This window comes from Patella vulgata, chromosome 7 (assembly GCF_932274485.2).
Source record: "Patella vulgata chromosome 7, xgPatVulg1.2, whole genome shotgun sequence".
NCBI lineage: Eukaryota > Metazoa > Mollusca > Gastropoda > Patellidae > Patella > Patella vulgata.
Window position 1 is genome coordinate 31055375 of NC_065885.2, and position 26240 is coordinate 31081614.

General features: G+C 32.0%; 1 protein-coding gene across 8 annotated transcripts in view; it reads right to left on the reverse strand.

The window, feature by feature from the left end:
- LOC126828190 (IQ motif and SEC7 domain-containing protein 2) overlaps positions 1-26240 on the reverse strand; it is a 119741-nt gene that overhangs the window by 12498 nt on the left and 81003 nt on the right. For 7 of the 8 annotated variants that reach the window (XR_007682937.2, XM_050557799.2, XM_050557807.2 and 4 more), the window contains exons 2-5: positions 14864-16423; positions 11420-11581; positions 4100-4181; positions 3631-3663 (exon numbers count right to left, since the gene is read on the reverse strand). Coding sequence is in view for 7 of the 8 variants with exons in the window: in XM_050557799.2 (XP_050413756.1) it covers positions 3631-3663; positions 4100-4181; positions 11420-11581; positions 14864-16423 (1837 nt within the window). In the remaining variant the exon portion in view is untranslated. Of the gene's footprint in view, positions 1-3630; positions 3664-4099; positions 4182-11419; positions 11582-14863; positions 16424-18255; positions 18721-26240 lie in introns of those variants that run through there. The other variant, XM_050557805.2, reaches the window with a different exon arrangement.

The following is a 26240-nucleotide window of genomic DNA, read 5'->3' on the forward strand; positions in this document are numbered from 1 at the left end:
GATGGAATGAATCAACAACAGCCATGTGATAAAATATTTGAATGACATATGTTGTTTAATTAAATTCTTATTTCAATAATTTTGAAATGGTAACTGATATTTCATTTTGCGGATATCAAGATAGAAATGCAGATTCTCTAATGTTAATTTGCAGCCACGGTGGCTAAGTGAGAAAGACATTGGCTCGCTAGCCTGGAAATCCCGTCTTTGATCCCTGCATTGGCCGAGAAAGTCCATCAGGATTTTCCAGCGTGGTGCCCCTTGTCAGTGGTGCAGGACAGAGGTCCTGGCAAGGAAATGAAATGAAATGAAATGGGGTTTAACGTCCTACTGTTCTGCTCCTATACTGGGCTAATGAAGACGGACATACGCCATACAGTGTGCTATGAGGGAAATTTTGCCCGGGCAGCGGCACTATCGCCTACTCTTATATTGAATTCCAAGTGCCAAGGGATCTTTTACGTGCATTCTAATGTATACACGGGAACTCGGTTTTTCGTATCATCCGAAGGACTAGACAGCTGTCAGGCCCTCCGTTCTGCACCACCTGGCAAGGAACAACGTACGGTCGTTCGGATGGGACGAAAAAAACGAGGTACCATGTACACATTGCACGCACATAAAAGATCCCTTGAATTTGATATAAGAGTAGGCCGTAGCGCCGCTGTCCAGGCAATATTTCTCTCATAGCACACTGTATGGCGTATGCCCGTCTTCATTACCCCAGTTAAACCCTATTTCATTTCATTTCATTTCTAATGTTAATTTACAATGGCTTTAATTTAAAGATATTTTATATCTTCTATTTGACCCACAACACTTCTTTTTATCTGATAGTGTGATATTTCTAATCGCATAATATAAGTCCACAATAAATCAAGTTAATTATTACACATTACACAATGGAACCACATTCATCTACATATCTTTCAATCAGAGTGACATGTCATCCATAATGGCAACTACATTAACATATATTTGCTTTATTCAAAATGGTTTGGGTGAAATTTATCTTTAACTATCATAAAGAAAATAAATGTTTATAAACTCATGTGCAGTTTCGGATAATGCTAATATGAGTAACTTGGGTTATAGGCAGGACATAAAGAGTAAAATTTGAAAATAATTAATGATTTTTGAGAGAATCTATGAACAAGTGACCCAAATCTTCATACCAACAGACCTCGAGCCAAAGATATATCGATTATTCCTAAAGTTGTATATTTCATAAAATCGGTTTATCAAAGAGATATGAGATTGTCTAGACAGTTACTGACCAGACTTTCTTGTCTTCCTATTACAAAATAATATCTTTATCCACCAGATTATACTGGGTGACCGTTACTAGCCAACTTGACCATGACTGAATCAGCAATTCATGTATCTCAAAAATCAATATAAGTATCAAAAATGTGAATAGTTCTGGGTAATGCAGGATATTAATATGTTGCAATGAGTAATTCTAATACTGATTTATTTGGACAATTTCAAAAGTCTAAAATTAGTATATTCATTATGGCTTAAGAACTTCAGTTTTTCATTTACAAAATTCATATGAAATTAAAATGCCTTTGATTTGATTTTAATATAACTGACCATCTATCTATAGAAGCCATTTACAATCTTATCAAAGCCCTCCAATTACTGATTTACTTTGGATAAAGTATTAACGTCTCTAGGTGTTTTTAAGTAAAGACTTTTTCATGGTAAATAAACTGGACAAAGTCTATCTGTTTCACACCTCATTGACCACATCAGTCATTACAGACTGATATTAGATTAACAGCATGGAAGATTATGTCTTCTATAAAGAGAGCAATATACTCACAAATAAGTCAGATTACTCCACTGATAAGTACAAGCTGCAATCATTCAAAATATATTCGAAAACTGTGAATCTAAATCTATTATGAAAAGTTATAAGTCCTTTTTTAAAATCAAAAATGCAAAGTTAAGTGTCTATCTTGAAAACGTTGAGAGAATACTCTTCGAAACGTCGCCCAAATAAATCAGTAATTGTTCTTCCATAAGTATGTGTTATAGTTTAATGTCTATCTTTTCTTTTTTTAAATTTCCAAATAAAAAGTTCTGTATCTACTTTTCTAAAATCCCAAATAAGAAGTTCAGTATCAAATTCTTTAAAATCCTAAAAAAAAGTTCAGTATTTAATTTTTCTAAAATCCCAAATAAAAAGTTATGTAAATGTATCTAAATTCAGTATTTCCTTCTTTAAACTTCCAAATAATAAATTTTAAATCTAAAATGAAAAGTACAGCTGAGCATAATTTAACAATAATTGCTTCAAACATCTGTGAGAAAACTGGCAAGTTAATTAAAAGTTACAAAGAAGTAGATTATTATTAACACATCTTTTTGCTTTCTGATTTCTAGTTTCCTTGCAGCAAAGTTAATCATAGCAATAACAGCACTGGTATCACATGCCTTAAAGACAGAATTTATTTTATACATTTCAAAATCCAAATAACTGTCTAAGATAATCTATTTTATTATTTCTTAAATTTGTTCTTTAAGATGTGATAAAAATCTTTCTATTATTTGATAAATTTATACTTTCAGAGGTTATAACTATCTTTTTACTATTTGTACTTTTAGATGTGATAAGAATCTTTTTAGGTATTCAGTGTTTACAGGAACGATCTTATTCAACTGTCTTTATTGACAAAATATTTAGCTATGAAAAGAAACAGAAGTATTTGAAAATGTCTGGGTAAACATTAGCTTGTATGCTGGTGAATAACAATCAGGGATACTTTCATTAACAGCAAGGATTAGAAAAAAAGAACTTCAATATCAATGATAAAAGGGGTTTAATGTCTTACTAAAACAGTAATCTTCTTTTGATTAAGTCTGCAATGTGAAGATGAATTTTTTTTTTATCTGGACAGCAGAATTTCAATATCAATGGTTTTTTTTCCTTTCAATTCGTTAGTTCGTGTGGTTTTGCGTCCGCTTCCACCTTGGGTGATATTGCAGGTTGTTTTTTTTTACATGCACAACATGTTGACGGCTAACAAACAGAATGATTTTCGGTTTATGAACTTCTGACGTGGTCATCAGATAAGTTATAATATTAGGTCGCGTGTAGCCTAGATACCAACGACCAGTCTATCATCATCAAACTAGTTAATATATAACAAGTAGATCTGTAGACTAGTCTCTCATGGCTAACTATAGATAAAGATAAACAAATAGAAGACGAAGGGAATCTGTTGGTTTAATCAGTGGTATTAAAGCAGGACTACAATGGCCCTCACACAGGACTGGTAGATAGATATCATTATTACAATACAAATATACATCAACCATCTAGCAAACTTTAACAATAACAACAGGTCTTTACTTGAATGTTATACCACCCTCGGAGCACTATAGTTAGACATTTATCTGTCCTATTCTTTATCAACATAGAATTCCACACCCCTATCATTATAGACTTTAATAAAACACCTTTTCCTAATAGTTAAGATGGAAACAAGCTGCCACGTAGACTAACAAATAGGCCTATTCGTAAAATTTCTTGGACATTGTAGACAACAATTTATATATTTTAGTTTATCCAGAGCCTTCATTTACTGATCCTTTATTCATTTTATTATACAATACACTTACCTCCATTAATCTTTCAATTTTCTGAGCTTCACCCTAAAAAATTATACATAAAGACTCTTAAATCAACATAATAGATCAAAAAACATAAGTGGGGAGAGGGAATGGTAACACTCGCTTCAAAATTATCAGAGACTGGCCGGGCGTAGATCTGTGAAGCTGCTGGATCAAACAATGATACTGGCAGAGAGAGTAGACATAAAAAGATATAATTATAATGCACATCTCCTTATCTTTATTGGTATCGTTACAAGTTTAGGAGAAAAATAGAGCAATATGCCAATGAAAATACAACCGGTACAATACTTTTTAAGAAAGTAGTATGATTCATTCATAAACAACCCTTTTCTTGTTTCCGATGAGCACTGTCATATTTATTTTTTATACATAACAAATTAAAATTTAATAGAGTATAATACCAGTTCTATTAAATTCATTTAGAAGTAGGAGTACACAGTAGATTATAACTTACCGGCATTCTGAAGTAGCCTTGATATTTCCTTAATGCCATATCCACCTGTAGACCTGATAAATCTATATTCTCTGTAAAATAACTGAAAGACAGAAAACAAGACAACTGTCTTAGATCCATGATAAAAAAAATATTTAATCAAACTAAAATTGAACAGACAGGTTAAAAAAATACCTTTGTAGATTCTTTTAGAATTCAAACAGAGCAACACAGTGGGGGAAACTCTTTGAATATGTCTAATTATTTTGACAGATTGAAAGCTTTGAAAAGATTTTAAATGCAAAACCATTTAGAAGCCAAAAGCATTTTATTTTAGCAATAAGAATATATGACTTTTGTTTGTGTAAAATAATATGCCCAAATTATCATACGTACATGTACATAGGCCATACATTTAATTAAACAATCAACCACAATAGAAATAGAATCTAATTATTTCATCTGTGGTGCAGAATTATTGAACAACAGAAATATCACCATAGTAACTTATTTTACAGGAAATTCCTGCAGAAAGCAATTACTGGTCTCCCTAAGACTTTTCTGTTAGTCCATGCATTATACAATATGCTTTCTATTGTAATTTCCTTTCTAATAAACTTAATTATCATACGGGCAGTAATTATCATGTGTTAGTCGCGTAGAGTGGTTTTCTGCAACTGTGACCTCTTACTGCCCCCTATTGGCAAATATCAACAAATCAATATGAAGAGAGAAAGTCACTGGTTGATGATTGTTTAATAATTCTTAAACCGTCTGCAACTTAAGTTGGAATTTCACACGCTATCTTCTCAGTTGATTTATCAAAGGTAATAAATTGACGCTAGTTATTTCCAAAACAAAGAGAAATTCCGGGCAATAAAATAAGTTTGTATTGATTCTGTAAGTTCGGACAATATGAACGACTGTTGATATCCAAATGTTAATGGTTTTATAATGCTGGGTCAATATTCAGATTATGACAGATCATGAAGATTATATTACATGTCATTAATATCCTGTTAGGAACAGGACGGCCATTTCGGTATAAATTCATTCTCAAGAATGTGACTTGTCTCAGAATTTGTAAACATGAAACATGTGATTGTTTGGTTGTGTAATATTAAATCTTATAATGATTTAAAGGTTTCATCGATTCTTCATATTTTACCATAGAAAAACGACAATTAAAACTTTTCTAAATAAATGGTAAGTGATATCAAGTGTTTCAGAAGGACACTCCAGGCCAATGGCCACTAGCCAAATTGAATTAATACAACAGATCTGATTATTGAGTCTAGCAATGAAAGCTGAGCTGTGTCCATGCTAGTCGCACAATAGATACTATCAATACAAATGTATACCAAAAATTGTAAACTTCAAAAGTAAATGAGAGATCGTATCAGAAGAATGTTCAATTTATAACTGGAGGAAATTGGTTGTAATAGCCACAACTGGTTGGTAAACACTTGAATATGATATGGTTGAAAGTGAGATCTGTAAAGTAGGATAGATCAGTTGTTTATAAGATAGTAGAAGTTGTTTGTTGATGTAGTGTTTATACATTATGCCAATGTGTTACTCTAATATCTTTATCTTATATATCTACATGCCCCCAACACAATCAGCAATTTGTATACACTAGAGTATTAGGACCAACAGACTTATCCACTTGAATCATATCTTAGTTTTACCCGACACTTTCTATTTCATTCTAAACTGAAGTCACTGCAGTACCAAAAGCCAGATTCTTATACTAGAAAACAAGTACAGAAAACAACTTGACCCAACTGAGTGATTTCATCAAGTGAAAAATAGTTTTCACATTTCATAATGGGATTTTGTAAAGTGTGTCATATTTTTAGAAGTGGCCATAAACAAAAAAGAAATATAACAGTTTACATGTTTTGACCACAGTTCTAAAAAGTGTGTCATTTTTTTTTTTTTTATCAAATTATGGCTCGCTTACACAGGTATCAGGATGAGTGCTAGGCCTAAGTCACAAGTACAATTCCAGGCCTACACACAATACTTACTTTTGATATTGTGAACAGGATTTATCAAGAAACAAGAAACCAATTGGCAGTTGTTAAATGGTATTGACAGATGAGTGTAAAGCCAGGATAAAAAAAAATGGACAAACAAACATAGACTATCATCTACTGATGGTGTATTAAACAGATTCTATCTTCCTAGTATTAGTATCCTATATGTGGCAATAAAATAATACTAGGTGTTTAAAACATGTTCACCTCGTCTTATGAAGTACATGTCCATTTAAAACATCTGTCGTGTTAACAGGAAAATTTCATTACGAGTTGGTTTTTAAATCAATCTGCAACCAAACAAGTCAAGATACAAACTGAGTATCAGTATAGTGTCACTGTCATTTGGTGTGTCTGTACCAGGGCTTTTAACTCCAAACTTCTGAGAGCCGGTCAATGTTTGATAATAATATGATAAGATTTAGCATTATCACATAACAATGCAAACATATTTATTGTGTTTTTTGAAGGTTAAATTCTTTGAAATTCTAAAATTTTACTGCATAAATTGACTGACAGGTGAGATCTCCAGCTGGTCAAATTCACTGCAAGTCTGTGAAAATTGGAAAATATGAATGAAAGGAGAGAGAAATGGTGTTTAAACGTTCACTCTTCAGTCGATATTCTAATGCCAAACTATAAAATATCAAACTATCGTCAATTTTTATTCAATGTGCTTGTGCACTGTGGTCTTTAGTAACAATGGAAGGAAACCAGATAGTCTGGAGAAAACCAATGAGGTTAGGCAGGCAACCCTATTCCTTGTCACATACAAGCCTCAGATCAAAACCACACCACTTCACAGACCTTATGATCTAAAGCCAACACGGTCCACTCCACCACCCAATATATGCAAGAAGTAGCATAGTAGTATGTGAAAATAATTAAAATGTAACATTTTACTGTTAATTATTTATGTTGATATAAAACAACAGATGTTTAAGTCAAATGTTTTTATCTACCAGAGATCAGACATTTTTTAAAACAAAGTACTTGGTATATCATGTAATTCTAGACTAAAACACACTCAAACATGTTGAATTTATCTTTAAATCATCTATAGTTTTTGTTGGCATCCATTCTTTATAATGCATCTATGACTTCTTTTTGTTGAGTTTCAGTGATGATTGTGTAATTAAAGGGGAACTCTCATCACCTTTTTTACTTACACAACAAAACATAATGTAGAAGTAAGCAACTGTGTGGAATGCAATGTTTTTAATGTTAGCAAGGTTACCAGGTAACATTTTAAACAGAGAATTCATAGGCAATCTGACATTGACAAAGCAGTGCAGAAACACAAATGGTTCTTATATAAATTTCCCTAGACTTGAAGTCAATTGCCCAATTTCCCGATAGCCATGCAAATTGAATTCAAAAATAATATTAAATCTGTTTGTTGCATTTGAATAGGTCAGACACTGACAAATATCCTCAATTGTCCAAATTAAATTATTACATTTCATTCTCAATTCTTTTTTCTTTGATACCTTTCTGGAATTTGCTATTAATGGCACCATTCCATGTTCAAGTATCATATTTTCATTTCCTAAAGATTACTCAATTACAATTAGTGAATTATGGATAAAAAATTGCAATAATGTCGTTATCAATGAAACAATCGTCCCTGAAAAATTCAACATGTCAGAAATGGAAAGAGAAATCTCTCTCCCTACAGATTTTATATCTCTGAAGATTAAGCCGAAATTTTATTGGATGCTAATCACCGTCTGCTAACTGATGATAAATTTTATATTCTTTGTCTTTTATCATATTAACAGATGATTCATTCGCAGGAATTCTCCAGGAGTGAATTGACAAAAGCGGTCAAGCAGCAAAACTAATTTATAATTTGCTAGGCATCAGTTATTAGTGCTGGTCAATGAGTGAGGCGTTTAATATTCAACAGATTTCTATTAGCTCTCATGTCCTGACTTTTAGGCAATTTTGTGACACTAGAGGCTAATTTACATATTGACTTGACTAGCATTAAGTACATGAGAAGTGTTCTGGCATGCGGACAACAGATGGCCTGGCCACCAGAGGCATCCCTGGTTTGTGGATTTGTCACCTCTGCTTGTTCTGGTATTTGCTACTTAGTCAATAATAGAGAATGGATGATGCCCGTTAGATTATATTTAAGCTAATTGTTTTTTGTGTTTTAGTTCTGGGATCAACAGATGGGAAAACAAAGAATTTTTTTAATGGCCCTGATAGCACGTGTCAAATTTTGCAAATTAGTTGAGAACAGTTAATGACAGTTGACTTCCCACAAAAGGATCATCAAAAGAAATTTTAAACCATTTTTGGGGTAAAAAAATGAAAATAAAGAGACAAAACAAACCTATGAAAAGTGTGTCATATATTAAATCTCAAAAACATCTGTTGTCAATTTCTTTTTAATGGCAGCAGCAAAAACCATTTTGCTATCATGGAACCAAGTAATATTTTAACATTTTGTGTTTATATTTATCTAGTCAGTGGTCTAAGCTTTTTTATTGTTATTATAGATAATAATTGTGAAACTTCAATATAATAATGCACTGCCATCATAATTGATTAGTAATTTAAATGTACAAAGCATAAATGGAGTATACCATATTATAATATACTAATTTAAATGTTAAGTTAACTTTACTTTTAAATATCTAATAGTTGTGTTTGATGCATTAGATCTCTGTGTGCTTGACTAGAAACCAGAAATCTACACAAGTTTCAGAGAATTCAAAGACAAAGAAAAACACTACCAGCATTTTTTATCCATCAAATTACAAGATGTGCATTTTTTTGCTGTGTGGCATGTGCTTTAAATTTTCAAGATCTCTAATCTTTTCAGAAAAAAAAAAAAGAGAAAACACTTAAGAAGAATATCAACTTACATAATTTTTATGATGTTTTTCTTAATTCACAAGACGCATTTTTATTTTTTTACAAATTTAAAATAAATTTTAAATACCCCGTACCAAAAAGCAGCCTGAAGTTTTTTTCTGATAGGATTAGATATTTTTTGGTTTCTGATGTCCACATGAACAGAGAAAGAGAAAGAGAGAGAGAAAGAGAGAGAGAGAGTGAGAGAGAGAGAAATGGGGTTTAACCCGGGACTAACATATGGTTCAATTTTATTTCAATAATTCGCACTAGCACGTAGGGGTCTTTAGCAGTGGAAGGAAACCGGAGGACCTGGAGAAAACCCACAAGGCTGGACAGTCGACCCTACTCCAGGTAACCAAAACCACTCAAGTTGACTCAATGACAGACCTTACGATACAACACGCATGTGCTAACCATTCGACCATCCAACCCCTCCCCCCTCTCAACATGAATGAGAGTGTGGTTCACAATGTACTTTATCTTTATGACACAAGCTACTTTTAGTCTTGGCCACAGAACTGTTCAAGACCACATTGAATTCCAGAAATTCATCTAGTCATTTAATGATATTACGCAGCTTTCGCTACCAGGAGACGAAAGTGAATAGCCACATTGTTTCCAAATAGCCTACATTTTAAGTTTGCTATAAAATCTTAAGTCAAGGTTAATATTGACGAATACACGGAAAACCGTTCTTGGTACCGATACTGTTTACACCACAAAAACTAACCGTGCCATTCTCAGAACAGTCCTGAGGACCTCATTTCAGTGGTCTGAATTGACCTGATTGTACTTTTAACTGTTCCCCCCTTGGAACTGTTCCTGGCACACTTAAAAGTGGTAATGTGAATGCTGTTACACTTACAATAAAGATTCTCTCTATTGTGTGGGATTTTACCAATGGATCCAAGAAAGATTTCTGATTGTTGAAGATATGTAATCGTAGAATTTTAACTAAAACATTGAAGGAACTAATAATCAGGAGACTAGTCACAATATAATCAACTCATGAATGAAGATGAGCTTTTACACATTCAGCTTGCTTATTTTAGATTCTTATACGACAATTTGATCTTCTGGTATCGGATAAGACTGACCACAGTCAAATTAATTTTCATCCACGAAAGATCAAAATGAACTTGTGTCTTTGATATAGGACACAATAACATTGTCTACCCGTCTTGTTTAATAACGGTTAAGATACATCATGGTCTACTGAACAAAATAATAGCTATCATTTTTTGTCTCAAACAATGTAAGACATCTTACTTGAAGCTAGATCCCTCATCAGAATCAATCAACATTTTTCCACACTTGAAATAAATGTATTTATTCCTCTATAATGAGATGATGTTTCTTTTAAACTAGGTATTTTAACCACAATACTGGCAACCATAATTCAATTTCTGACACCCATGTAACATTTACCAATTGTTATAGCTTCTTCTGATCTTGTTCCACTGGCTAGGAAATGATTAGGGGACAAAAACAAGTAGATGAATCACAAAGATTGTGTTTTGTGTGAGTTCTAATGAAACTAATAATGTGTATTTATTGACAAAATATGAGCCCTGTTCTCATACATCATTATTTCTGTAAAAAAAAACCCCACATTTTAGGTTATCTTTAACCTTAAATTAAACGAGCACGTGTTCTTTGAAGATGAAACACATTATTTCAAATAAACATTCAACAGTAATAACATAATCATGGCAATTCTACTAGGAAATTTACAGGCTTAAAAAAAATCCATTTCTATCAATCTCATTAAGAATATGGTATCTGTGTTAAAACTACATCGAGGATAACTTTCATTTCATTTCTTCATTAAAGCTAATGATTGTCATTTGTATTATTTTTTTATGGAAAATATCTAATTTTTCACATCATTTCATTTATACCCAATTGTAACAAAAATGGTGTATGTGTATGGTGTTTATATATTGTCCATTATAACTAAAGGAGTAACAAGATATGACTTTTATAACACAATAATTACATTACCTTGGTAACCAGTTAATCATCATGTTGTTTCTTATTATCATTATAACATACATTATACATACAGTTAATAACAAACTAAGCTGGAACTGTTGGGGGTATATTGGACATAATACATAATGGCTATATGGTACAACTATTATAGTTTCGTCCCATCATTTATCAGTTGTCTTCCCATGTTAACCATAAACACACCCTGATAATAACTGAGCCAACAACAATAAGTTTATTACTATTTGTTGTAAGATTGTCTACTCATGGTTTTGTACTCATGGACATAAAAGTAGTTCATGAGTACAAAACCAGGAGTAGACAGTCTTCAGGAGAGGGGTATTTGGGGTTTGACCTAGTAACTGAAGAGTACTGGAAACGAATGTGTCAAGAGTAAACCAGAAAACAATGAAGAAGAAAGGTAGTTGGAACTCACTGTAAGACTTCCATGTTAAACTGATTCTGTAAATTTCCCAGGAATTCTCCAATCATCTGCTTGCTGACCCCTTTTCGCATGATGAAAAACCGAGCAATATTTTTAGGAGATCCATCTAAAAACCCGTGTTCAATTAGAAAATTTAGTCCCTTGTCAGGTTTCCTGAAAAAGATAATGATAATGTTATAATTATAATAATGTTTCTATTTCAAATGAAATGTGCACAGATTGTCTACATAGAACATTTAAAGGAATTCTAATACAAGGCTCCATGAATCGTCACGTTGGTTTTTATAAAGTTGTGTAACATAACTAGACATCCTAATATGTGACAATGTACTTCAATTCATGATACAATTAACAAACTTCTGAGAATGAATGAAATGTAGGACTGTTGCTGACTTCACTCTTTGTAGATAGTAGTTATAGTACAGTTATATCAAATTGTGATTAGAAACGTATAAATTAACAGGATATTAATTTGAACGTTTTGGGCAAAAATTAAATCTTATAAATTGTGATGTAGTTACAATACATTATCAAAGGGTTTCAAGATCTGAGACAGAATTGTTATTGGAGAAGTTTTATCCTACAGTTACTAAGCAAGATTACAACCTGCCTTCTCCATATTTGAGCATGAATGAATTTAAAGTATACAAACATAGTATATATGTAGGTGTAGAAAATGATAAGAACAGATTGCAACACCTGGACATAGTGTAAATTGTTTTTAATGTATAAGTAATAAGAGATGGTAAGGTATACTGTAGAGAGATAGGTAAGATGATAAGTATATTTATACTATCTACATCTGTTTAATACCAACATCTTTTACATGCTTCTTCATGTGCTATATGGTATCAAGACAATCAACACAATTTATGTTTAGTACCGTAATATCCTAGTATTCTTCAGGCACAGAATAAAATCTATCAGCTCCAATAAAATGATGATTATAAGTTATCTACATTACGAGAATTGATTTGAGATCATGAACAATTATTTATCACCAACAAAATTTTGTTAAAGTGGTACCAATGCTGCTATAAATGAGAATTCAAGTTCATTTCAAAATTTTGTTTATATCCTACCAAGAATTATTTTACAAATTATGACAATAAATAACATTTTTTTAAATAAAGTGCAATAGCAAATATTTAGCTGTATTTATTGTGATTTGAAGTCCAGTTGTTTTAAATACCTAATTTTAATTTTTGACAGACAGTGAAATTTTCCAGCCAATCAATTTCACCGTGAGTCAGTCAGGATTATAAAATATGGCTGTATTGAGAAACCTGCTTACAAATTTGATTCAGAAAAATATATACTGTACACTGTATCCAAGAAACAGCATTTTAATAATTTATATTTTCATATATGTGTGTGTAGAATGCATGTTTTATGAGTGTCAATAAACCTACTACTACTCTGTAAATCTGTGGGTGTTTTTAGCCGACAAATCACTAAGTATAAAATGTGTGGGTTAGATTTGTAACTTGATCAATATCACAATCTAAATATAACAGAATACCCCACCGACTCAATCACAGTATAGAATACAAAGAAATTAGAATGGCAAATCTTAAAATAACTTCTATTTTTTTAAAACTCATCATGTAGCCTGCAGGGACATTTATACCAATTGCTTTGTTCAGACAATTTCTAGTCAAGCACCAACACAAGCCAAGTGCTAGTGATATATTTATAGCAATGCAAAGAACAGTAAGAACTGGAAGTTATATTAGATTAAAAGGTTTATGTGGCAGCTTGATAATGTTTAACCTGATTATATTTACAAGTTTTATATGATGTCTGATGATAATTAAATCGAAACATGTTAGTTTATAGATTCATTCACTTTTCATAATTCTCTTATTGGTAATTCAAAATTTATGAAGAAAAATCGAAAAATGTTTTAATACAAAAAGAAAATATGCCTATTATAAACCATTAATAATATAGCTATGTAGTTGCATCTTAACCCTTAATCAATTCAAGCTATATAAACTGAAAGCATCAATTTGTTGCATCAACTTATTAAACCCCAAGCTAATGAAATTGTATTAGAAAAAGTAGATGTATAGAACATGTACAACACATGTTAAAAGTAGGAACAGGAGCAGGCTAATTGATTTACTACAGGTAGGTTAAGAACAGTACAGTTCAATAAGAAAACAAGTAAACTTTTACAAATGGCCTAAAGATGTGTGCTGGGTCATCTTTCCTGCTACAAGCTCATCAAATGCAAAAAACATTTGTTACACGTGTTTAAAGGTGAGAAGAGCCGATAAAAGAAACACCTGGGTCTGTGTCGAAGGGTGTGGAGAGAGAAACTACATAACAAATTTATTTCATACTTCTCGATCCAAAATTTGATCCTGTCTGCATTTAAGTTGTTGGCATTGTTTCTTTATACTCATATAGTAACATAAGATCAGAAAAATGCCTCATAAAATGTTCAGAATTCATATCATATAGTGATCAGTTTTTCATATGGCAATTTTTGACTGTGGTATTGGAAAGAAATGTAACTAATAACTATTAGAATTTGAACACTATCACCCGAGACAAAAGTTTGTGCTAATACATCATGTTTTATAGGAGAATAATGAACCTAACAAGAACTAAAAACACATAATTCAGTGCCAACAAACCCAAATTGCCTTGCTAATAATGTACTTTTACTTCTTTTTTTATGTTTTTTCGGTGACTAAAGTCTGATCATTAGCAAAACGATTCCCTAATATACATGTAGTTGATCACAAAACATTTTACTAAAATATAAGCCTGCACAAAATAAGGACGTTCAATTAACAAAATAATTTCAAAATGCTTTGTGATTAACTATATAATTAACATTAAGAGAGAGAGAGAGAAATGTGGTTAACGTCCACTCGATACAAACTAGATCATTTCAAGACTAACACATGATTCAATTTTATTTCAATAATTTGCTTGCGCGTAGGGGTCTTTAGCAGTGGGAGGAAACCGGGGGACCTGGAGAAAACCCACGAGGTTGGAGAGGCGACCCTACTTAATAAACATTTATGGTTAATACCTAAAATCAGTTTGAAGAGTAGCAGGGAGTCATGCTCAAGTTTTAGAAAAGTGTGATTGAATACCTAGATTAATTTTTTCTAATATTGGTATTCAAATGAATTGCTTTTTAAATGAATCTGATGTGTCATGATGTAATATTGTATAAGAAATGGGAGACTGGTCTTCAACTTACTACATAGAATTTAGATTATGACTTTATTGTGATGAAATGTGTTTAATTAGTTTTTTTTCCGACAAATTTTCTCCAATGACGGTAGGAAATGAAATGTGGTTTAACGTCCTACTGTTTTGCTCCGAACTGGGCTAATGAAGACGGGTCCAATGATGGTGGAAGATGTAAACAATAATGTTATGTTTGTAGAGTAAATGTAATTCTGTACTTACTTATTAAAGAGATTTAAACCAATACGATATGATCTTTTCCGCTGTTTATCGTTAGGTCGAGGTAAAGTCTGCTGGTCGGGTGTGACACTTAACCGTAATCTGGGTTGATAACTAACACTATTTTCACTGGATATACTAATATTTTCCTGACTTATATTTTCCGAGCTAGGTGAGCTAGAAGAGCACTGTCCGTCTAAACTTTCTGGTTCGCTAATTTCAGAAATGTTGCTCATTCGTTTAGGTTCAGATAGAGCGTTAATGTTTATATTTCCATTTATGACAGGTGTTAAAGGAGCATTACCCTTACGTTTCCAAATGGGAGAAGTTTCCGGAGCTCGAATTGGTGGAATAGGTTTTAAATCCTCCTCTGACTTCCGAGAGCGCATTTTCACTTTGGTATTCATGTAATACTTAACTGATTGGTCCTTGAGTGATTGATTATGATCAAATAAACGTGTATCTTCTGGTGACGCTAAATCTACTTTTATTTGCACATCACTAGCAGACGTGGAAGTTTGGTCATGGGAGTCTGAACGCAAATTATCGTACATTATCATGTTACCGTGTGCACTATCTAGGGTCGTATTAAAACTAGAATCAGAATTCAGAGATGAGGCAGACGGACGTTTTGTCAACGAAACATCATGGCCACCATCACTATAGATACTGTCACTATGAAAACTATCCGTTAAAACGTCGCTTTCTTTACCCTCCAGTAAAGTTTCAAAATCTAAACTATGGGGATCTACACTATTTTCCACAGACGTTGTTGTTGGCAACTGAGAGTCACTAGCACTACTTGCATTCATTTCTGGATAAGAATTGCGATTGTTATTTGTTTCGTCCACAGCAGCACCATCTGATTTTTTCTCCTTCTCATGTTCAGAATCTAGATTTGCAGAGAGATCAACCTCCACGGATCTCTCTAATTTTTTCTTTTCTCTTTTCAAGAGCCTATGTTGTTTATGCTCACTCATTTTAATACTTTGATCAAAAGACATCTGATGATGGACGTGCACTTTATGATCATTCTGACGATTGGATTCAAATTCGGCCACCATTTTTCTTACATCACTTCCAAATGTTTCGTTATCTTCTGAATCTTCTGCATCGATTTCATTAAATTTTCCGTTATAAATGACTCGATCCGTCCAAATTGTGTTGCTACGACCAATTTCTGAAAGACGCTTTGACAATCGCCTTTCTCCCACTGAATGACGCAATTTTTGAAAATTTTTGTTCATGCAATAATGACGGAATGCTCTTTGAATAGTTTTTGCTGCGCGTCGAGAACGGAATGATCCTCCATACTTCCGCTCTAACATTTCCACCTGTTTGTCGTGTAAATCCTGAGACAGTTCGTAAGATACAGATGATGTTCTATATTTCTTGATCACTTCATCTTTGTTGTTTTTCAATGAGCGCTGTCGTTGCAGCCGGCTGCAGCTAATGCTGCCCTGGCTGACAAGTTTAGAAGTACGGGGCGACTCATGAGGGGAATTACCCACCGATTGTGACTTTCGAGAGCGGAGCTCTTCACCAAACTTGGTACTGGTGACACTGAAAATATAAAGAAAATTTGCATAAGAGTAAATCAAATGTACGTTTTTATGAAATTTATCCCTTACATGACAACACAATAAATGCCAACACGTTTCAAAATTGAATGTCTCCTCAAAAAAATTGACATCCGCACCACAGTCAAGCATGAACTATATAACATGCTCTATACATATCTACAATACACATACTTATTAAGAAATCTTAAAATAAAAAGAAGCAGTTCTTCATCAGTATAGCCAGACAGATTTTTAACATTCTTAGTCGCTTTGGCTCCCTTTTTCTTCTGTTGCTCACACTTGTTCTGTCTTTTTACTTTTCTACAAGATTTTTCCATTATAAACGATGAGTTATGGAAAATATCTTCAGTCAAAAACACATAATTTACATCAAAATCTCTGCCTGGCTGCCTACCAGCCTCATCACATAGATCTACTAGACATTATTTCACAGGTAAATGTCTATTAACAATATGTAGATATCATCTCTTATGATATCTAACAATTCATATTGTCTGCTTATATATACGATGGCCTGATTCATAGCATGACACTTAATCTACATCTAGTCAATATTAGTATAATCATAGTTATTCATACATACATGAAATGATTTCTATTCTAATCATTACAAGTACTACTTACAGATAAAGCTACAATAAAACCTTTCTATTAAAACCAAAATCCCATTAAATATCAGTTAACAATATGAAATGAAATGAAATGGGGTTTAACGTCCTACTGTTCTGCTCCTATACTGGACTAATGAAGACGGGCATACGCCATACAGTGTGCTATGAGGGAAATTTTGCCCGGGCAGCGGCACTATCGCCTACTCTTATATCGAATTCCAACTGCCAAGGGATCTTTTACGTGCATTCCAATGTTTACACAGGACCTTCGAAGGACTAGACAGCTGTCCTTGTCAGGCCCTCTGTCCTGCATCACTGACAAGGGGAAACCACATCGGAAAATCGGGATGAACTTTCTCGGCCCATGCAGGGATCGAACACCCGACCTCCAGGCTAGCGAGTTTAACAATATGAATAATTACTCCTAACAAACCATTGAGATAAATGTAGATCTCTTCACCCTAACCTAACCCTCCTCAATATTCTCGAATCAATTAGAAAATCTTATTATAATGCACCTCCCTTCAGCAATTGGCATAAGACCTAAGATTAGTACCTCTCCTCATGCCATCACATCACTCTGGTTATAGAATTTTAAAGCCATTAATTTGCACAGTTACATGCCACATAGAATCTTATAGAAAATGTGTGACTAATAAGAAGCCATATTAATTATCATTATATAGATATCAATCTTTGTTGCATGTTAAAATTACTTATATGTCAGATGTTGAGTTTATAATCTATGTATATGATATTGATTTACCAGACAAGACTAGACTAAAACTCATAAATATAAATAACAAACAAAAGATTGATGTTTTGGGGTGTACCGGTACTGAAACAGCAGTTGCCATGTCATTATTCAGTCATGTGATGGTGATGTCACCATCAGGTTTTTAAGTTTTAATCGGACATTTAGTGCCATGATGTCATGCTAAAAAATAAGTATTTTGACAGCTTTAACAATAGCAACTCTGTTCTAATTCAAATTTTGAAAATTTGTACATTGTTTTTAATGTTTCATGTATTTTTTGTATGAATAACTTTGGAAATTTAAAAATAAAAGAAGTTTTAATCTTGAAAAAAAAATCTATAGTGAAAATATTCTTGTGTTTTAATCTTGAAAATATTGTATAATATTTATTGAAAAATAAAATATATATGTTACCAATTCATGTAAAGCATCTAAATTACTTACAAACATCAAACTTATATACGCATATAATTCTCAAGATAAAATCCAAACAATTTAAAATTCAGTTTAAAATTGTCATAAACATCCTGTTATTCACAAATTATAGCATCAATATCCACATTATCACTACACTTCTGCTACTCTCACATAACGGTTTTAGTTTTATAAACACACAGCATTAGACCAGCTACTGTTATTCAAACGTCAAATGAGATCAACTGACAGAAGGCGGGGTTTAAACAGATGGTAATATTTCTGCTTCTGCTGCTTCCACCATTAGTAATACTTCTTCAGGCTTTTATACAAATACAACTAACCAATTGGATAAAAACAATACAAGTACTTAGGCAGGGTTAGAGGTCGTTCTGGCGACCTTATCAAAGGTCAAGTCAGTCTACCCTCTTCACTATTGATGTAAAATTTGACAATGAGGAAACTGAATTCATTTAAGACAGAACAATTTCCTACAGCTCTATAAATGAACGTTACAGAATAATAGTCCAATACTGATTTGAGTTCTCCTGTCTTCGACAATTTCGAGGAATTCTGGTTTAAATAGAAAATTATGTGTCCGATGACGTAAAGAGGTCATGTAACCCAGAGACCAATGAGATGGTAATGACGACACACTTCAGTTGTCTCTGATTACAATAAAAACCTGACACCAGTACAGATTTGGAAGCATTATACTTGAGTTTCACTGTCTATAAAAGAAAGCATGCCTCATTCTTCCCGAAATAAATGCAATAATTTAAGATTAAAATAATTTGTGGGTGGAAATTTGAATCTTTCCAACAACCTACATAAGGATCTATGTATTCCCAGTTTAATTTTCGAAACTCTTGACAAAACAAATCTATTTAATTAATAAAATCTCAGTTTGTGACATAATTATATTTCAATATAGATCATATTTCGAATTACAAAATCAATTTTGAAGAGAAAAACATAATTTTTCATAGATGAATCTTCAAAAGAAATACTTTGGGGTATATTTGTGAATTTTTCTTACTGAGATATTGGAATGAGAATATCGGCAGTGACCTCGCCAATAATTTACACAAATACACATGTATGTTTCGATTTAAGCAATATGAAAGTTAAGTGAAAATATAGATAAGCAGTTTTTGTACTGCGATATATATCATACAGCAGGAGGACCTGTATTTTTAATTGATACTGATATATGTTGATTTTTATAAATAGTCGTATTAAAATTTAAGAACTATATTTACATGGGAGTTAATACATTGTAAGATGAGCTAATAATATCTTATAATACCACATAATCTAAGATGATATTATCTGTACCAGGATTGTAAAGGGATGTTATTTAATTTCTACATCTTATATCAGTTTGTCCTGATTTCTATAGGATATATTGACGTACTTCCTTTCTTCCTGAAGATACAGGAAGTTCACACTCGTATTCAAGTATAAGCCCATGGCAAACCACATATTCCAACAATTGTAAGATTAACCATCAAAATGTTTTGCTGAAAATTACTTTCACATCTAATTTAAAATAAAAATCAAGATATAGTGATGTATTCCTCTTTGTGCAGTATCATGTCCATAAAAAGCCATTGTGTTGCATTATAGGATGACAACATGAAATTATACTTTCCATACAATAACTACAGAAAAACCATCAATGTGCAAAACACAATGACATTAAATTACCTTTTACGCCTTCTTCTCCCCAAACTAAAATACTCCATCTTTTTGATTTTTATCCTATATATTATAATCTAAATCTTTGCTTTATAGAATACACACACACACACATCTGGATCAGTCCACATTATTATCCATAACAAAGAGATTTCAAAATGTAAGGACGCTAGAGTAGTAGAGATAAAGACACAGCGTGTGTCTAAATACTTCAACAGATACTGAGCGAAAGTAATGGCATAAACTGTTGTAAACACAATATATTATCAGTTGGTCTACAGGCTATTACCAATTAGGTAACAATGTCAGTTCATCACTGAACTGGTACTTCATGGTAGGTTTATATGTTAACCCTAGCTGACCATTATCTCAAACATTAAGTTAGAATCATGCAGTGTTAAATGGTCCATCCCCCCATATGCTAACACCATATGTCTACATCTTTGTTTACAATATAAATTGTAAATCTATAAAAGTTGTACACTGAGTAAATAATGTCATATAATATTGATGTTGGTCATTGTCTTAATGAAGTTTTTACGATGCTCCCATCAAGGACTCTTAAACTAACACTAGGGATACGGTTATTGGAGTATAAGTGCCATTTTTAAAATGGCTCTGCTCATGTATGTTTTACTACTTATAAATGTCTATCTTTGTAAAGATTAACATTCGACAAAAATGATCAAAAATTAATTTACAGCAGCTTCATTTAAAAGTAAAGTTTATACTTTTTGCAATATAAAATGATTTTAATTTATTAAAACACAGGCAAATCCAGGGAAGGAACCAGGACCCCACCCTCTAAATAAAATTAAAGTGTACCTTTTTTATCCATATGATCATCAGAAATAAAAGTAACTAAATGAAATGGAGTTTTACATCCTACTTTTCTGCACCAACCAGGATAATGAAGGACATATGCTACACACTGTTTCGAGGAACATTTGGCAAGGACAGTGGTGTTTAGATCAACTCTCCAACTGCCTAGGGTACAATCCGTTTCAAAAATAAATAACACAAATTGAGAGGAATAAATAAAATAGTCTACATGTATGTATCCGATAGATTCTTCACCAATTCAATGCTAAGGTGGACCATTTAAAATCAAACTGTTTAGGTATGAAACATTATTAAATGAAAGATATATATTACCTTTGTTTTCTGCATAAATCTTTAAAGCTCTCAAGAATTGTATTAAAATATTGGCACATCATTTTGAACTTTTGATACAATGATAATTATGTTTTAAAATTTTGCTAATGCTATGCTTAATTCATTACAGAATTCAACAAACTTGTATTGACTGAAGAGTTTTTCATTCAAATTTCCATAATAATGATCCATTAGTCTGCTCTAAACCAATTTCAAATTATCACTGTTTCAAACTACCACATCATTTGTAGCCATTCCAAAATAGATCTTTCAATAAATAACTGACATCCAAACTATAAATATACATTGTCTCATGAATAATGTATATTCAGTTGTCCACTCAGATTGATCTGGACGCGGAAACTTCCTTCATAAAATCAACATTACACCTTTGGAAAAAAATCACTAGTGTTTCCAGATCAAACGGATGAAGCCATGAATATATCACAAAGTTTACAGTTAAGCTCACAGTTTATAAAATGCTTTGTGTTTGTAAACTTTTAACAGTGATTTGAACTTTCCACACAGAGTTTTTCCACATAAAAAGTTAATGATTGATCTGGGTTGATAATCAGCATACATACAGTCAATCATCAAAGATATATTGAAACAATAAATCCTCAATTTTTTCATATTATCTATAAATCTATTTCATTATTAACCACAGGATTCTGTGGTCACTGTTTCCAACTTTGAACCACTTATTCAAAATTATTATACAGCTATAAAGCCACATTTTAATGAACACTTTTCAAACATCAAAACACAAAGCTGTAAAAACCCATTTTCTGAAGTTATTCAAAACTATATAGGGTACTGCCACCAGTTAAGAAACAAACTAAGATCTAGGTCTCAATAACTTTTGCTTACAGATTGATGGATTAACAAGATTATGAAGAAGGCAGGTTTAACTTATTTCTGAGCTATTATAACCTTCACTCACTAATTGTACACCTGTTTTACGTAAATAAATCATGGGATTAACAGACTTAATGGCTCACTTAATCCAACCATATCCAATCACAGAAATGCTAGTTTAACACTTCAATGTCAATTTTTTAACCTGGATCCAATTAATGTTATTTAACAAAGAATTGGTGTTTATATTTAATTAGATAATCCTACACTACTCTTCTTTATACTGACATTTGTTAGATATTAAGTGTTAAGTCTTGAATTATTTATAAATTATATCAAATGGGTGGGTGAGTTGTAATATATCAATATCTATTGTTTTAACATATTGACAGTGATTGATTTATTTGTAAACAGTGATGAGAAGAGGTAGACTACTTTACATTTTTAATCTATTAAATAATAAAATTAATGAGATCAAAATATACTTTTAATTAACATCATTTGTCCCTGCAGTTCGGTCATATATTTGTTATAGAATTTTCATGTTACAAATTTACCTCACATCCTATACTGGTACCCAAATTAAATTTTGCTGGAGTTTAATACCAAAGAACATAGATTCCTGTAAAAAGATTCCCAGCCTGAACAAAGATCAAAGGAAAGGAACATGTTGACCAATGTACCATTAGAAATTAAATTTATTCAATACATTTTTTCATTGAAGTAGGATGTATGGTGAGACTGAGATATCAGTTATATATATATACATAAAATTTGTCTATAAAATATGTCTACACACGCGTTCCTCTTAGAATTTTAGTTTTTACGATGTGTGGGTTCCACAAATATTTGAGAATAAATTATGAGTACATGTTGAAGTCTTATCGGTGGATACACTTGTGGTTTATGTGAGATGTCAGCTGCTCTTCTTACTGCTAGTAAAAGACTAGTGTTTGAAGAAAACGATTGGAATCTTGCTACAAATGTTAATGTGTTCATCCAGAACTACATAAATCATAAAAATACTGTTACTTTTCTGATTATCTGTTTCAGTTAGAATTTGACCAACAAATGAAATTGTGTAAACCTAATAGTTAAGCTTGGCATTGCCCTATGAGGGATATTTTTGCCCAGACAGTGGCAATACAGCCTTCTCTTATTTCAAATTCCAAATGTCAATGGTTATTTTACATGCTAGCCAATGTGGGCACAGGACCTTAGTTTCTTTCCGAACAACCATAACTAGATGCTGCTTCTTGTTAGACACTTCATTCTTGGAAAAAACATGTTTAAAGTCCTGCAGAGCTTTCTTGGCCAACATCGGCACTGAACCCCGGATCTCGTGGTTATTGAGCTAGCTCCCTATCACTGATCCACCACAGCTTCCCAGTAATGTAAACTCAGGTTCTGAACATTCAACTGTTTAATTTAGAATAGTTCAAATGAGAGTACAGAGCAATTCAATTAATATGTTAAAATGAAACTATTTTATTTAAATGACCTTTGAATATCAAGTTAGCAAAACATACTGATGTTAAAGGTCAAATAAATGACAATCTTCCTCAGATTAAACTAAAATGAACCAAATATATATGTTGAACTACACCAGACAATGAACACATCTGTTGATAAGTATAAAGTTAATATTACTTAGCAATCAACTGTAAATATTTAATAAAGCACCAAATACTTAAAGGGTCACATTCACTCTTTATTATTCTGGGCTTGCGTAACCACTGCATAATCTGAATAAGCGTTGTTAAAATGAAATTTTTTTCGGTCTAAACTTTGCATAAATTATGTCAGACAGAGATTATTAAGTTATATGACGAGGAGGTGACAGAATACCCCGCCTCCCCAGGGCCTAAATTCACAGATCTATTTAAAGTGAAGTGTCAACTTTCAACTGTATTATCTCCCTTTGCTCTTCAGTCATTGACAACTATTCAGTTAATGGATAAATGGATGTCTTATTAGTCCAACAAATTCTACAAGAAAATCAATTATTTACAATTAACACAAGAAGACAGAGAATTTGTGAAGATATCTACCTATTAATTCTCTCCCACTTGTTTCACACCTGTTAAACTTTGTACAAGTGATAAGTGCTTTAAATAGTCAATGTCAGTGTCTCTAAATCAATATGTTTACTCATGTTCAATTAACAAGCTCACTTACGTTAATTACAACAATCAAAATCAATACACCATCATTTCAATGTTCATTTGATTGATTTAAACAATATTTATTCAAATAAGATAGATAATGAATACATACATTGTCAAAAAGTAAGGATTCAAAAACAAGCCAAAGGCTTATATTAATTTGTCTCCTTTTTAAAATAAATATACTACAAATAATAGTAATATGTACACTTAATATACAAAATACATCTAGCAGTAAAAGATTTTATTCTTGTTATTAATTGTGCATGAGTAAATTTAATAGTTTGTGTCACTTCTAAGGCTTTACTATTTCATAATACATTTGCTTCTTATGATGTTTGGAAGATGTTAGATGTATAGTAATTGAGGAGATAATTGATTCAACTAGTAATTTACAATGGTTATTGGCGCCTTGTAGATAAATGTATAAATTCCTTTGATTCAATGATATATCTACATATTTGTTTTCATTTAGGTACTGACTGTAACAATTTCAGTAACAAACACATTTGGATTTCATAGCTCTTTTATTCATCCAAAAGTAATAAGCGAGATTGAATTGTTGCAAAATTTATGTTTATCATTTAAATAAAACCTGAAGCTTTTAAACTTACCAACAGTATATTTCTTATCATTCATTGTATTCATCAATATATATTTCTACTTTATCTACTTTAATATATAAATAAACCAACTTGCATTTCAACATGATCTTTAACATACATCAAATAACACCACTGGATATTTGAAAGTCATAAAATTACCACATCAAAGGTATTTCAAATATTTTAATGACAATGAAAATAAGACTATGAATAATAATGATTGACCTATTTGAAATATAACTGGACTATTTGTCTCTAAATGTCAATCATCACTTACACTAGTAACAGATAATTTGCATACATATCTCAATAATTTTTTTACAAAACAAATCCTCCATCATCCATTTCATTGTTGTTGCTGTTTTCAATGGCACTTATTCTGTTGACTTTTACAGCCTTTTTAGTTGCATTCAGTAACATGACTGTTTCTGAATATTAGTTTATTACTGTGTCAGAGGCCAAATCAACATTTAAGGATTAGATGCCCCCCACCCCCCTCCTTGATTTTGTTGCATTTTAAATTTCTGTATTAAATTGTATGTAACATGTATTCAGACGCCATTGACCTACTGAACTTACAATTATTTCTAAAGCAAAATAATCATTATGAAAAGGTCAAAATTAATACGCAATCATACACACGTTAGTCATCCAGCCTTTATACATACTAAAAGCTACAATTAAAGTCAGTAAGCCTCCTGACAAAAAATACAATTTTTTTTTTTACAAAATGGCTGTTGAAGTCAGGAAAATAATTAAATGAAGGAAATTCTAATCAGAGGAAACAAAAGTTTAATCAGATGAAGTCCATTTTTATTTTTTCTTTATAGTTTTAGAACGAGTCATTCTGAATAGTATGTTAAGTAGATTTTAAAGTGGCTGGTGATCATTAACGTAGGATACTTTGTGGAAAACACAATAGTTTAATCAGGCATCCATGTCATAAAAGTTTGTCAAAATTGAACTAAATCTAACAGTAGTAGGCAAAAACATTAATTATTTCAAGACTGACATGCGAAAAAATTCATTATACTTTAGAAGAAAGAAAGTGATTCTACACATAAATTTGACACGCCTAGTACTATTTTGTCATGGGAATCTCATTTAATTTAATATGTTTCCTCAAAATTCTATTTACCATTACACTAATAATATCTAACTTCTCGCTTTTCTCCTTGTGGACAGTTTGTGCGTGATCGTAATCAATCGTTCAAGACCCGCAACCCGACGAAGCTTGTTGTAAACCACAGGGTTGTTCTAGACAAAGAGTCGAATTTGTTATAATATATATATTCAAATTGAAATCTGGAAAGAATCCAGGCTTCTTAATGATGTAGTCATAAAAAGTATACATCGTTAAAATGTCTACTTGATTTTTACAGTAAATAATGACACTTATTGATGTTTTAACTTAAATTAATTTACCATGATAGCTCATTACTTAACTACAATAGATAAAAGAGAATCTTATGCTTCACTTGATTTCAAAAAGTCGACAAACCCTTCCCACAAAAAACCAACATAAAACATC